A 15,736-nucleotide genomic window follows, 5' to 3' on the forward strand; every position below is an offset into this window, starting at 1 on the left:
GTGAACCACCGTAATATAATCCCGGAAATTATATTACCCCGATTCACATGTGCATTTAACACTACTTCATAAAGTCAAGGTGGCGTGTCAATCAAATTTAACAACGTGATATCAAGATCGAATAAGAGTTAGATATGATAGGAGAGTTCGAGTATAATGCACACATAGTCAAGTAGTTCTTACTTCAGTCTATATGCCGGTTGTAGTCTAGATTCACTAATGTACCCTATGACTCGGGGTCGACACCAATGAACTCTAAATCCCTACAACCAACGCTCTGATACCATCTGTAGCGACCCGACCAAATCATGTTTAACGGCGCCGTCTACTTAGGTCCCGTTACGTGGTCATAAGTCTTTAAAACAACGTTTGACCAAAAGTATGTCGCATTTATTTCAAAAGTAAAGATGTTTCAAGGTTTACAAAGTAGTTCGACAACTAGATACATAACAAAGTTTAAAGTACAATTGAAACATATGCGACACAATTTAAAAGTAGCCAAAAGACGCTCCACGTATGCATGTATACTCGATATCCAAGCAAAGCATCAAAAGTAATGAGCGGAAGCATGTATCACAAAACGTTCAAGGACCTGAGAAAAACATAGAATCTGTCAACGAAAACGTTGGTGAAATCATAGGTTTAAGTAAGTAAGTACAAATGAACCACAAGATTTGTAACATTGATATAATAGTAATACATTCCAAAAGTTTGTTTCACGAGCACCCAATTATCAATGCTTAACTTTCCTTCCATAGAACCCCATCACAATAGTGTTAGAACATACACTGTTTCACGAAAATATATTTCATTCGTAAACGGTAACGAACCGTTTGAATGAGGGTTTGTCAAACCCATATGGATCCATACAACATAAGTTCTCGCTTACACCCGGCAAGTGTAACTAATGATAATCGAATTGAGGATTTTGTTCTAAACTCGTATGTAGAATGTTTGTTTTCCTGTACTTGTGTTCACTTAGTAAAAGAAATGTTTATGTTTTCTCATCCCAAATGTAAGTTCAAAAAGAGTAAAAGTGGGACTATGATCTCACCTTGAGTGCACGTATGAAAAGTACTTCACAAAGTAACGTGTGCGAAGGATAGTGCTAGTCTTGTCCTAAACAAATAGGTCGTATCAATAACGGTAAACACGATAGGTCAAAGATGTTCAATTAGTCCTACGGCTCGTTACGACTCGATTATGTAGCATGTGAAATCAAATTGTCAAGTTTCATGCAAGATACAAGTATATAAACAAGTTAGGAAGGTTGCATAAACATTTGGTTAAGTTTGACAAAAAGTCAAACTTTGGTCGGTCAAAGTCAACGAAAAAGTCAACACGTTCGGGTCGGGTCCCGAACTATTTTTCTGAGGTTTTTAATCATGTATGAGCATGTTAGAACAAGTTACGTGTGAATCGGAGGTGCGTAGCATAGCAAACATTATTCGAAAATTGACAAAGTTGGACAGACCACTTTGGCGCGCCGCGCGGGTATATGGAGCGCCGCGCCATTACCTGTACAGAGAAATCTGGCAGTTTTTAAGTTTTATGCACGAACCTAACTTCAAACAATCACCATTTATGACCCACAAACAACCAAAATATGTATCTTATATCATCGGAAAGGTATTTTGACAAGGAAAACAACTAAACACATTTCAACAATCACATTTACTTTTACAACAACCAAAATCACATTCAAGGCTCCTCATTAAATGCATTCAAGTTCATAAATGAAATTTGATGATTCGGCAACCAATTTACATGAATGATATGCCGTTTCGAAGGTGATCAAGCATACAATACAACCTAACACTTACAAATAACATTTCATGTCATTTAAAGCATTAAATGTTCACATTAAATTCTATCAAACCCTAACCAACAACATCAAAATCACTAATCATGTTTATGAAGTTTTCTAAAACAACCTACACATCAAATTGAAGCTAGTGATACTAGGAACACATTTAATACATGCATTTATCACTTTTAACAACATTCAAACAACCAAATCACCAAATCAAACACACCAAAGTTCATATTCAAACTAGTTACTTCAAATAACGAAATCGGACATATAAATCATATGCCATAGACACTAATTAACAACTTTATAAGTTAAAAACATCAAGAACACAAAATCTAGTGATTTTAGAAAGTTACCCAAACTTGATGAAATCGGTATGGAATCGAAGAGGAAGATGAGAGGATTCCGAATATGCAATTTGTTTAGATGGATGCTTGCTCGATTTGATTTGGATGATGAATCCTTGAAGTGGTGTTTGAGAGATTTAGTGAAAGTGTTAGAGAAAAAGGAAAAAGAAAAAGAATTAATGAATGGATGAGAGTGAAGGGTTGACTAGTTGACCTAGTCACCTCTTTGCTCTCTTGGCAACAATGGTCCCTCTAGTTCGGTTGCGGGTGCGTGAATTACCTAAACGAGATATTTTAAAACGCGTATTAACGAGGGATGTCATAATCATATAACGGACTTTAAATAGTTAAACGGAAAAGTAAACGGAAAAAGGCGGGATGTTACAGAGACGACCCGTCCAAATCCATAAGAATGAATACAATAACATATGGTTACATTGCGAGGTATTTGACCTCTATATGATAAATTTTACAAACATTGAATTCATTTTTAAAAGACAGACTTTCATTTCATCGAAAGTTGACAGGCATGCATACCATTCCATAACATCCAAACTATAAATGACCTAATCTGTCATTTACTTTAGTAATAATCTTTATTGAACTCAATGACTTGAATGCAACGTCTTTTGAAATATGCCATGAATGACTCCAAGTAATATCTCTAAAATGAGCAAATGCACAGCGGAAGATTTCTTTCAAACCTGAGAATAAACATGCTTTCAAGTGTCAACCAAAAGGTTGGTGAGTTCATTAGTTTATCGTAATCAATCATTTCCATAATTTTAATAAATCACAAGATTTCATTTAATCAATAATCATACACTCGTAAGTGTTTAAAATTCATTCATATGGATTGAACACCTGGTAACCGAAATTAACAAAATGCATCTAGAATATCCCCAAACATATAAACATCGAAGTACTAAAGCAGTTCAAATTCTCTGACTGGGGCTTGTCAAGGCCCATAGATCTATCTTTAGGATTCGCGTCAATTGGTGGCAATTATAATAAACACCAATTCTTAGGCTACCAAGTTCAACAGGGGCGATATCCGGTATAACAATTCAACCATAGAATGTAGTTTCGATTACTTGTGTCTATTTCGTCAAACATTTAAAAAAAGTGCATGTATTCTCAGTCCTAAAAATATATATTGCAAAAGCATTTAAAAAGGGAGTAATGAAACTCACAATACTGTATTTCGTAGTAAAAATACATATGGCGTCATTGAACAAGTGCAAGGTTGGCCTTCGATTCATGAACCTATATTACACACACACACACACACACACACACACACACACACACACACACACACACATATATATATATATATATATATATATATATATATATATATATATATATATATATATATATATATATATATATATATATATATTGGTCAATAACTGTCTAACAATTTAGGTCAGGTCGTAGTGTATCACAATCCTAATGCTCGAGATCGGTATGTAAAAGTCAACAAAAGTCGATTTGACCCAAAATGATTTACAAGGTCCATACATGTTCAATATGAAATTTAAATAATCATTTTATATATTTAAATATATTTATCAGATTTTATTAGAGAAAATAATATAAGTCATTTATTAATAATAAAAATTTATATATGATAAAAATATACTTTTATATATCTTAAATAATAAAATTTATAAAGTTAACTTAATATCATAAAAATATAGTGATATGTAATATTAATGTAATTATATTACGTGTGGTAAAAATGTCTCTGTATTATATATTTATTTGATAAAATATAATATTGATAGTAATAATAATGAGTAAAAGTTGTATTATTTTGTAATAATAATAATTATCATTATTCTACTAATAAAAATAACAATATTTATATTTACTAAAAATGATATTAAGTATGATAAATGATAATTCTATTCATGATAATAGTAACGATACTTTTTAATATTAACAGTTTTAATAATAACATTTTATAAAGATAATAATTCTATTCAAAATGATAATTAATAATAATACTAAATGTTAATAATAATGATATCTTATAATAACAATAATATTTCTATTAAAATGATGATCTTGTAAGATGATAGTTTTAATATTAATAATACTTTTAATAGTAAAAATAATGAAAACGATATTTTTATCTAAATCAATGTCTTTCAATATTTTAATTTCATCATGATACTTATATTCATTATTTCCTAATTAATTTGTTAATAGCTTTTAGTCGTCTTTTATATCGCGTTCATAATAATGATAATAATAGTAATCATAATAATTAGATGTTATTAATATTAGTTTTAATTATAATAATACTAATAATAATAAATATTATGATAATGATAATACTAATAACTATTTTTATGATAATAATAATAATGATAATAATAATAATGATAATAATACTAATTATAACTTTAACGATAATAACGATAGTAATAATAATAAAAATAACAATAAATATACTAAAAGTAATAATAATTCAGTTGACTATATCTTTTAATCCGTTCATCGAAATCATACGAGTTCTAAATGAAAAGTTATTAATTTTTCGTCAGCTTTCCAATGACATGCATAACATATACCTTATCTCAGTAGCATATGTATCTAAATCAGGATTCAACATAACCTATCTAGCGACGATAATAAACGTACAAGCATGTATAATCCTATCTACTCGAGCACTAGTTAGGGATACACTAATAATATATAAAAGTGAAAATATGAATGCTCACGTATCAATATTGTGATTCAATATTGCAGGAAAGTACGTAGACGCAACGAAAATGATAAACGTTAGGGTGACCTCACGAGCAATACCCTCGTACAATACCCATAACCTCCATAGCTATAACCCATAATTTCCTTAGCTCTATCCTGTTTGAAAACTTATTTTGAAATCGCCTGAACATAACTCCGTCGTAGTATTTTATGTATACTAATAATATCTTGAAATAATACTGAGTAAATATATATATGTAAATCGATTGAGAGAGTTTAGAGAAATATATTTTCAAGTTTCTATGAAATAATGAAACATATTGAATTCTATTTATAATAGATTTTTGAATTATTAAAGTGAATTATTAAAGTATGAATTATTAAAGTGAATTATTAAAGTATGAATTATTAAAGTGAATTATTAAAGTATGAATTATTAAAGTGAATTATTAAAGTTAAAGTAAAGTAAAAGTAAAGTAAAAGGTAAAGTTAAAGTATAGTAAAAGTATAAAACTATGTACGTATAATACGCGTATAAATATATATAATATTAATTTAAATCGTTATATATATTTAATAAAATAATATATAAATATCGTTATCTTTATCATACTGGTTAAGAAATGAGTTGTCAAAAGTGGTTCTAGATATTTATAAAAGTTATATACGTTTTGATAATAAAGTTCTTTTTAAACTGAAAACTTTTTTGTACGTTTGGAACTAAATCAAATAAATATGATAATTTTGTTTTCCAAAACTAAATATATTTAAGAATCATTTTGTTAAAAGGTTAAAATAATGGAAATCGTTATATCATAAAACGTTTTAGAAATATAGAATTATATATATTCATAATAGGTTTCAAGTTTTTAAATTACAGTCTGTTGGTGAAGCATGAGATAAAGTCCAAAGGTTAAATAAACGTATGAAATCATCTTAATGAAAAATGTCGAGTTACTTAACTGACAATATCCAACATCTAAGTTATTTACACTCCACGTTCTTACTTTCACATTTAATAAAATGAAAGTTAACATAGTTATCTTATCAAGATCACGAGGAAAATATTATAAAACATGAATTGGAAATTAATCAGGAATTTCCACTAACCCTTGTCTAGTTCCCGTTAATTGACACATTTATTCTTACTTATAAATCACTTTACCATTTTCCAAATGTTGTCAAAAAGAATAGATTTCTTAAATCACAGTGGACCTCATAACATAGACTCGTAATCATATCACAATGTATCTGATAATTCAATCATTTAATATTATCTTTTAATTCCGTCGATAAATATATTAAACATATATTGAAACAAATACGTTTATGTAAAGTATTATACATCTAATACTTTGTTAACGTTTTCAATTAATATAACTATATTATATATATCTATATACACATAAATGTTCGTGAATCGTCGAGCACAGTCAAAGGGTAATTGATTACATGAACACAGTTCAAAGTTTTTGAGATTTCAACATTACAGACCTTGTTTATCATGTCGGAAACATATAAAGATCAAGTTTAAATTTGGTCGGAAATTTCCGGGTTGTCACAGTCGATGATTTCGACCTCGCTTATTTAGGTTCGCAACGCACTCAACCTGTAGCTTACAAGTCCTACTCAAACCATTTTGGTGCCGACCTGGCCGTTGCCTCGTTCTCAGACCAGGTCGCCATCATCCCCTAACCTACTCGTCGTGAAAAACCAAAGCAGCCTTATACACTACCAACCTACTTGTTGTTGCTGATGCTACAGCAGCAAAGTTGTTGTTGCTGGTGGTGGTGGGGGGGGGGGGTGGCAGAGACGACGGCACGTACTTTTATGCATTTAATTAAGTAATTTGTTTATTTTATGAATAAATGTAATTAAATCTTTTGTTTTATGAATTTTAATTATGTATTTTTTGTTCTAATTTGTGAAGTTTATTTTAATTAACAACAATAATTAATAATACAAATATACATAAAATTAAAAAATTAAAATATAAAAATGAACATTGAAATGGACAGTATGAACACCTCCACCCATGTAACTGAAAGTCAAATGTATTTGGGAATGCTCATTGAAAGTCAACTGATTGTAACCCTTCGTGCACTCCACACTTCACCGAATTCGTTTGAAGTATCGATAGATCACAAACACTTTATACCTAGTAAATTCAATTAAAACAAAATAATTCGTTGGATCACACCAAAATCACCAACATGTACTTAATGTAAGACAACTAAAAAAAAAGAATACTAGACATTAAATATGGGATGGAGTAAGTATTAGTTAGACAACCATATACTCATGTGTCTCGCGATAAACGAAGTTATTAACGTTCGTTAGCAATAAGAACTTCTCAACTAACCTTGGTAAACCTATAAGGAGTCTCCAAGTAAAAAAAAAAAAAAAAAAAATTGAACTAGATTTACTAATATGGGTAAACCAAAGAGTGGTGTAAGTTTGAATCCGTTAATAAATTTGTAAAGAGAAGTATATATGTAACTCTACATTTCTGAAATCAAGAATTTATAAGTGTTTTAATGTCTGTTCTAGAACTTTTCACATATAGCACCCATGCAAAGACAATTCGTTCACGTGCTATATTTAGACTTTTGTGTATATATATGTTGTATCATTCATGGATTTTAACCAAGGATATGATCAAATAAGTTTTTTTTCTAAAGATTATTGTTACAAGTATAGTTTACCTGTTTTTCATTCATATTTGCACATGAATACTTTTGGTGAGCTCAATTCAAACACCAAAATTACCAAGGATTCAGTACGTCCTCTCGCGAATTTCCCTCCTTCGGTATGGGATGATTACGTCCTAGAGTCTTGTCTCGACTATTCGGTAAGGCTAACCTTAAGTAGTATGTACATTAACAAAACAATCTTAAATATATATAGTACACAACAAAATTGCTCAGGTGTGTTATAGTTTAATTTACTACAACACATTGTTTCTTTTATAGGAATTTGAAGGATATGCTAAATCCATGGAGGAGGTGAAAGAAGAATTGAGAAGATTGATCGTAGATCCATCAACGGATTCAAATAAGAAACTGGGATTGATCTATTCAACACACCGTATAGGTTTGGCATACATGTTCTTGCAAGAGATTAAAGGCCAGCTTAACAGCCTTTTTAAGGAGTTTAAGTTGCAAGATTATGCTGAATTTGATCTATACACAATTTCAACTAACTTTCAAATTTTTCGACACCTTGGTTTCAAACTACCTTGTGGTAAGTTTTTAGTACCTCTTTTCGTGTAATATTACACTTTTTGAATAAAAAATTAATAATAATTTAATGTACAATTTTGAAGACGTGTTTAACAAATTCAAGGATGCTGGCTCTGGTACATTCAAAAGTTACATTACTACCGATGTGAAGGGTATGTTAAGTTTATATGAAGCTGCACAGATGAGATTAAGAGGAGAATCGATTTTAGATGAAGCGGTTACATTCGTTGAAAATCAACTTAAAAATGTTGTTGGCACTTTGGAAGGCGATATTGCACGACAGGTTAAACAATCATTAATAAGACCATGCCATAAAGGGATGCCAATGTTGGAGGCAAGGCTTTATTTGCGGAACTCTGAAAAAGAATGTTCAACGTATGGCTCACTACTAAAGCTTGCGAAGTTGCACTTCAACTACTTGCAATTACAACAAAAGGAAGAATTACGCGTTGTCACAAAGTAAGTTATTGTCTGAAAACTAGTAGAACAACTATAACTATACGACAAACCAATTATTAAATAAAACGAAAACAAACCCAAAGTAACCAGTGAGAACTTGTGTTGTAGATTGTCATGGCAGATTAATGCACACAAGTTAGGTGATGACACTACAAGAAATTCGACATTTAGGGACGACATAGCGTAGTCCGGAAAACTCCAGTAAACTACAAAAAAAAAATAAAAAAAAAATAAAAAATATATATATATATATATATATATATATATATATATATATATATATATATATAGCTGCCTTTTGGTCAACAAAACCATAATAGCTGATAATTAATATGCTGGAAATTATGCAAAGTTTGTACCTTGTGACTTTAACTTTCTACACTTTACTTTCAGGTGGTGGACGGATATGAAGGTTCAAGAGACTAATCCTTATGTAAGGAATAGGGTGCCAGAGATTTACTTATGGATGTCAGGACTATACTTTGAGCCTCATTACTCTTCGGCACGAATCATCGCCACAAAAATTACTCTGTTTTCCCTTATTCTAGATGACACAGTTGACTCTTATGCTACAATTGAAGAGAACCGTCTTCTAACAGATGCAATAAATGGGTACCATATATACACGATAGTCATCATATGTTCCTTTTTTGTATATTTCCAAAATATAATATCGTTCGAAAGAATCATGATTAAGACATATTTGCAAGAAACCATATCCATTAGTGGTTACCGCCCTTTCCTGGGTGTCCGAGAGGTCTCGAGTTCGAGCCTCAATTGTGGTTTTCCATAATGCAATTTGCTTTTCAATTGGTTATGGATTCATCTGAAGGTTTCTTACAAATGGTAGGTTATGCTCAAATCTAGCACAGTTCCCTCGGGAGTTTTCCTTGGGTGCAATATCATGAGGTTTCTCCTAACGGGTGTAGGAAGTGAGCATGACATGTGAGTCTGATATGATTGGGTGGGTGGCTAATGGCCGCCGTCAGTGACCTTAATACTGCCGTTAAAAACAAAAGACATTTGCAAGAACACATTAAGAAAATTGAACCATATTATATGTTCTATTTGTTTAAGAAAATCATGATGTTAACATACTATTTACTTTAAGATGGGACATTTCTGCTATGGAGCAAATTCCAGAGTACATTAGACCATTCTACGAAAGTCTCATAGATGAGTATGCTGAACTTGAAGAACAACTAGCTAAAGAAGGGAGAGCAAATACCGTTATCGCTTCAAAAGAAGCGGTACTATATATACATTCTGTTTTTTTTTTTTTTAATAATTATCTTAGTTTGTGCAATTGATTCACCTTAATGTTTGCTTTTCTCTGCAATGGAATGTAGTTCCAGAACTCAGCAAGAGGCTATCTCCAAGAAGCTGAGTGGGTAAACAGAAAATATGTACCTTCATTTACTGAGTATATGAAGAACGGATTGATAACTTCCGGTTATGATCTTATTTTGAAAACTGCTTTAATGGGTATGGGTGAAATAGTTAGTGAAGATGTTTTGTCTTGGTATAAAAGCCATCCAAAATCTTTACAAGCTTCGGAGGTGATTTCAAGACTTCAAGATGATGTCATGTCTTACAAGGTAAAGTTTCCATTTCAGATACATAAAACATCATGTATCCTAACAATAAATTCTTTTGTTTATAAAGTTCGAGCGTGATAGAGGATTTTGTATCACTGGTGTTGAATCATATATGAAGACCTACGGCGTGTCAGAAAAGGATGCTATTAACGAGCTCAATAAAATAATTGAAGATTCATGGAAAGACGTAAATGAGGGATGTCTCGTGACGAAAGAAGTGTCGATAGATATGATTGGCCTGATTCTTAACCTTACTAGAATGATAGATGTGATATATAGATATGACGACGGGTTCACGTTTCCTGAAAAGACCATAAAAGAGTATATCACTATGTTGTTTGTTGAGTCTGTACCTGTTTGATGGTGCATTGCTACGTTGTTGTTGATCTTGTACCCATTTGATGGTACATCTTTATGTTGTTTCTTGATTTTTTACCCATTTTGATGGTGATTGCTATGTTTTTTGTTAATTATGTGACTGTGTACTAAGCAGCTTCGTGTTCACTTCCAATAATTGTTCCAGCAAGAATAAAAGAATATATTGCGATACGGTCTCTTCGAGTTGACCGCTAACTCCAATGATAAAGCCGATTCGAGATGGCTAATCTCCCAAGAAACAAGATTAAGAAGAGAGACTTTGGATTAACCCAAACAATTCATTCCTCATCATAATTATAAAACATGTACATATTTATACTAACGTACCATACGGTTACTAGTAGCGGTTACTACCAATCGACAAATGATAAAACTACTACATAATAAAACTACTAATTATGTGCATGAGTTAGTGGCCATGATGTAGAGAAAGTTTCCTGACTTCTTGTTTGAACGTGTAACATAACTTCACTCATACAAACTGAATTATTGGTAAAGTGCTACTTGATAGACCCATGTACAACTTGTAGTCGGAGCATATACACGTATCATATTGTGTGTGGTAAATTTTGTACTTGTATGTGAATCTTTCTGAAGTAGAAATTTTCACTGATACTGTATTAGTTTTACATGTATATATGCCTGTACTACTGGTTCTAAAAAAAGTATCTGAGTACTATTTTGGTGTATCAATTTGTGAACTACAATCTAATTACTGATTTCTGATTTCGGATTAAGGTAAGTGGATGAGGTTCCAAACAGGTTTCATCAAAATTAGAAATTGGTAGGTTACCGAATATTGGTCTTGCTTGGGAAACAACAAAACCTAGTCGTGCTATCAGGCAGCAACATAAGTTCATGGCACTAACATTTGTTTGTGCCAATATTCGACTCTCTTTGTTTACGTATTTATTGTTGGGTTAATTGGTATGCAAAATATGATTTTATAATTATATATATCTATACATATGTTTAGTGGTGGCCAGAGAAGGGTGGGAATGTTGGATTGTGTCATCAGAGCATGAGGTAGGATTACTTGCCCTCCCGAATAGCCCGAACAGAGAAAACCTTATACCTTTTACCTTTTTATACCTATACATATGTTTAAATTTATACGAGTCATGATGCAAGTTATTGGGACCCATATACTCTTCACACACATTTCTGCTTTTATTTTTGAAGTTTGGACCTCTGTGTGAACGTTATAATACATCAGTTCTTCGTTTATTTGGTGACCTCCACACAATATTTGGAACCAAATTTTACAATCTAAAATATCTGTAAGTACACAAAATTAACAAAGAAGATTTTGTGTTCTTAGTAGAGGTTGATTTTTCGAACCACGACTTTTGAGTGCTTCTTTTGACGTATTCTTGTCCTCTAATGGGCCCATCGATGCGATATATTTATTGAAATGATATGATTTATATATAATAGTATAGCATATATGATAAGAACAACTCGACTTGCATAAACAGCAGCCCATTTTGACCCTAACCTGCCCGTTTTGCTATCTATTTTAGTTGCACTTACGACTTTGTAAGTAGGCCTTATAGTTGTACACTTATTAAAAAATAGTCACGAATAAGTGATCCAATACAGCCATATCACAATTAACATTGCACAATTGATGGTCCTACTGCATACAACATACGTTCAGAATTTGGACGCCAATTTAAAATTAATGTATCATTAGCATGAAGATGTTTTGCTCTAGATGGAGTGCATTTCACGGATACTCGTTCTTTTCCCAGAACTTCCAACTTTTGGTCCCGCATTTTGGGTTTCAAATAATTATGATTTTGAAAACTGACATGTTCTGGTTCAAGATTTAACAAATATGGCAATTCGAGGTCACAATTTTTCTCTCTATCTAGGCTCCTAAAATACTAACTTTTGAACACTCACGGTCACTAGATTAATTTTATCGTTTCCCTCAACTTAATCGATTTAGTAACAATTCTAACCTTTTTTAGTATGGGATGATGATCATTGTCCATATTGTTCAAATCTTGTTGTAAATAAAACATGTTGACTTACAATCTCTAGCAAAATAATGAACCACAAATGCACGTGGTTAATAAACATTAGTAAGTGATCAAACTTGATAGATAAATAAATTGGAATCGATCGAATTATGTAATCGTACGTGGTTACACCAAACCGTCCAACAACTTCTTTTAATATGGACATTTATATATTTATATAGGACGTGAGCATCACTTTGATGTTATACAGCGACAGTCTGGGACAAGTTTTTAATAATTTATTAATCCACCTTGTTAGAATTGTTATAGTTTTAGTTTAGATTAATTAGTAGTTGATTAATATTGATTTAAATTTATGAGGGGATGTTTAGTAAAAGAAATATGAAGACTTGATATTTAGAAAGTTTGAATCTTTATTGAGAATTGTTGATCTGTTTGTGTGTTGAGTACATTTGATTTGAAATACATCTTGGCCTATTTATAGGCTTCAAATGTCGGTGATCAACTCCCTCTAGTAAGTTCTACATATTCTCCTATCTTCTAGTTAATACTTCTTAAGTATCTAATATTTACCAGGTAATTCTAGTTTCTTCTAATTAATAATCTACTAACTATATTTAATTAATTCTAGAATAAACTAGAAAAACATTACTATTTTAACACTCCTCCTTAATGTTTTTTGATGTTACTCCGAGCATGTTGCGTAAGAACTCGAACTTTGATCTTGGTAGTGCTTTAGTGAAAATATCTGCAATCTGCTCTTCGGTCTTGCAGTATTTTAATTCAGTATCTTTCTTGGCTGAGACTTCTCGTAGAAAGTGATACTCGATGTCAATATGTTTTGTTCTGCCATGGAACACAGGATTCTTTGCCATTGCGATTGCAGACTTGTTGTCGCAGAATATTTTTGTAGCTTCATCTTGTTTTTCGCCCATGTCTTCTAGAATTCTTCTTAGCCAAATCGCTTGATTAACTGAGTTAGCAGCAGCGACGTACTCGGCTTCGGCTGTCTATTGTGCCATAGTTTCTTGTTTCTTTGATGTCCATGAGAATACACCAGATCCAAGTGTGAATGCGTATCCTGAAGTACTTCTCATGTCATCTACCGATCCGGACCAATCGCTATCTGTGTATCCATGAAGCTTCGAGTCTATTGTGGGCTTGTACCATATACCATAGTCCATGGTACCTTGCAAGTACCGTAGTATTCTTTTAGAAGCTCCGTAATGTATTTGAGTAGGGTTTTGCATGTACCTAGATAGCAGACTCGTTGCGTACATGATGTCTGGTCTTGTTGCTGTCAGATAAAGTAGGCTTTCGATGAGACTTCTAAATCTTGAAGCAGCCGCTTTCTCCGATCCATCATCTTGTCTCATCTTCTCATTTGCAACTAGTGGCGTCGCGACAGTTTTACAACCGTATAGTTTAAATTTTTCAGGAGATTTTCAGTATATTTCTTTTGGCATATGAAGATGCCTTCATTTTCTTGACTGATTTCGATGCCAAGAAAATAGCGCATCAAACCAAGGTCGCTCATCTCGAATGTTTTCATCATGTCTTCTTTAAATTCTTGTGTCATTCTCTCATTGTTTCCCGTATATATAAGATCATCGACATACAAGGAAATAATGAGAGTGTCAGAGTTACCTTGGGTTTTGATGTAGAGTGTGGGCTCACTTTGGCTCCTCCTGAATCCTGAACTTGTGAAGTAGCTATCAATGCGGCTATACCAAGCACGTGGTGCTTGTTTAAGTCCATATAAGGCTTTTTTTTAGTTTTAGGACTTGATTTTCTTTTCCTTTCTTAATGAACCCTTGTGGTTGCTCCACGTAAATTTCTTCTTCCAGAAATCCATTTAGAAATGTTGATTTTACATCTAGTTGGTAAATCTTCCACCTTCTTTGAGCTGCTAGCGCCACAAGTGCTCTTATAGTATCAAGTCGTGCTACAGGTGCGAAAGTTTCGTTGTAGTCGACTCCAGGCTGTTGCGAATAGCCTTTAGCTACTAGCCTTGCTTTATGTTTTTGTATAGAACTATCAGGGTTGAGCTTTGTTTTGTAAACCCACTTAACTCCAATGATTTCTTTATCTTCGGGATGATCAACTAACTCCCATGTGTTGTTTTTCTCGATCATTCTAATTTCTTCATTCATAGCAGCCACCCACTTTTCATCTTTGGATGCAACTTCATAGCTTTCAGGTTCTATAGTTGTGAAGTTGCAAGTCTCGTACACCTTTGCTAACTTTTTAACTCTTCCCGGTGTTGACTCCGGACTTGAATCTTCTTGCGCTATGGGTAATGTGGCCGTCGGAGAAGTTGGCGTAGTAGGGCTCGTTTCTCCGGTACTTGCATCACTAGAATGCTCCGTTTGTAGTGGTTATTGAGCTGGAGTTTCAATAGATATCCTTGGCAGATATGTTTGCTTTTCAACTTTATCTTTTTCCCAGATCCAAGAAGCTTCTTCGTCAAACTCCACGTCTCGGCTAATCACGATGTTATTGGTCTTTAGGTTATGTTAGAAATGAGGGTTAGAATTGACTGCCGGATTCGTTCTTGAATCGTGTGTTCACTTTCTCTATAAAGTATTTCGACCCTACGATTGCCTCGGTTGCACGAAATCTTTACAGGGATAAGACAAGAACGCAATCAGTGTTTTTGGCAATGAAATCACTGATCAAATTGTTAGAGAGTATGTGTGTGTTTCTGTTTTTATGTTCATCTTGAAAGCAAAAACATATTCCTATATTTATAGGAAGTGAAAAGGTGCGAGTGAAAGGACGCAACCTTTCAATGTAAATATGCAACTTTTCACCGAAAAGATGCAACTCTTCATTTACATCTTTTATAAATGACATCACTCTTCATGAAGAGATGTAACCATTCATGGTTATCTTTCCATGAAAAGATGTAAATTCCAATACCTTATTGAATTAACTCGAACGAGCGTGCACTCCACACTCTCCAAACTCGTCATTGAGCTTAATTCGATAAGCCTTTGCTTTCTAGTAAATCCCAATTAACTAAAATGATTGTTGATAACACTAAAATCACCAACAAATCCCCCCCATTTTAGTGTAATCCTTGATTTACTAAACTAACTAAACAAACAGAACAAACTAATGCATAAATGGAAATGTTCGTGAAGAATTGAATTTCCACTTAGTATAATATTTACGAGAATTCGAAAAT

The 15,736-nt window shown here is 32.6% G+C and overlaps 1 protein-coding gene across 2 annotated transcripts in view; it reads left to right on the plus strand.

Annotated features, from left to right (window-relative positions):
- Nucleotides 1–10,707, plus strand: part of LOC139858559 (germacrene A synthase short form-like) — a 37,182-nt gene extending 26,475 nt beyond the window's left edge. Inside the window, exons 1-7 of one of the 2 annotated variants that reach the window (XM_071847393.1) lie at nt 7,584–7,732; nt 7,854–8,124; nt 8,207–8,582; nt 8,976–9,194; nt 9,694–9,832; nt 9,932–10,180; nt 10,248–10,707. In XM_071847393.1, coding sequence (XP_071703494.1) covers nt 7,610–7,732; nt 7,854–8,124; nt 8,207–8,582; nt 8,976–9,194; nt 9,694–9,832; nt 9,932–10,180; nt 10,248–10,541 — 1,671 coding nt within the window. In that variant the 5' untranslated portion in view covers nt 7,584–7,609 and the 3' untranslated portion in view covers nt 10,542–10,707. Of the gene's footprint in view, nt 1–7,583; nt 7,733–7,853; nt 8,125–8,206; nt 8,583–8,975; nt 9,195–9,693; nt 9,833–9,931; nt 10,181–10,247 lie in introns of those variants that run through there. The other variant, XM_071847402.1, reaches the window with a different exon arrangement.
- The last annotated feature ends 5,029 nt before the right edge of the window (nt 10,708–15,736 follow it).

The sequence above is a fragment of the Rutidosis leptorrhynchoides genome, chromosome 1 (genome assembly GCF_046630445.1).
Source record: "Rutidosis leptorrhynchoides isolate AG116_Rl617_1_P2 chromosome 1, CSIRO_AGI_Rlap_v1, whole genome shotgun sequence".
Classification (NCBI taxonomy): Eukaryota; Viridiplantae; Streptophyta; class Magnoliopsida; order Asterales; family Asteraceae; genus Rutidosis; species Rutidosis leptorrhynchoides.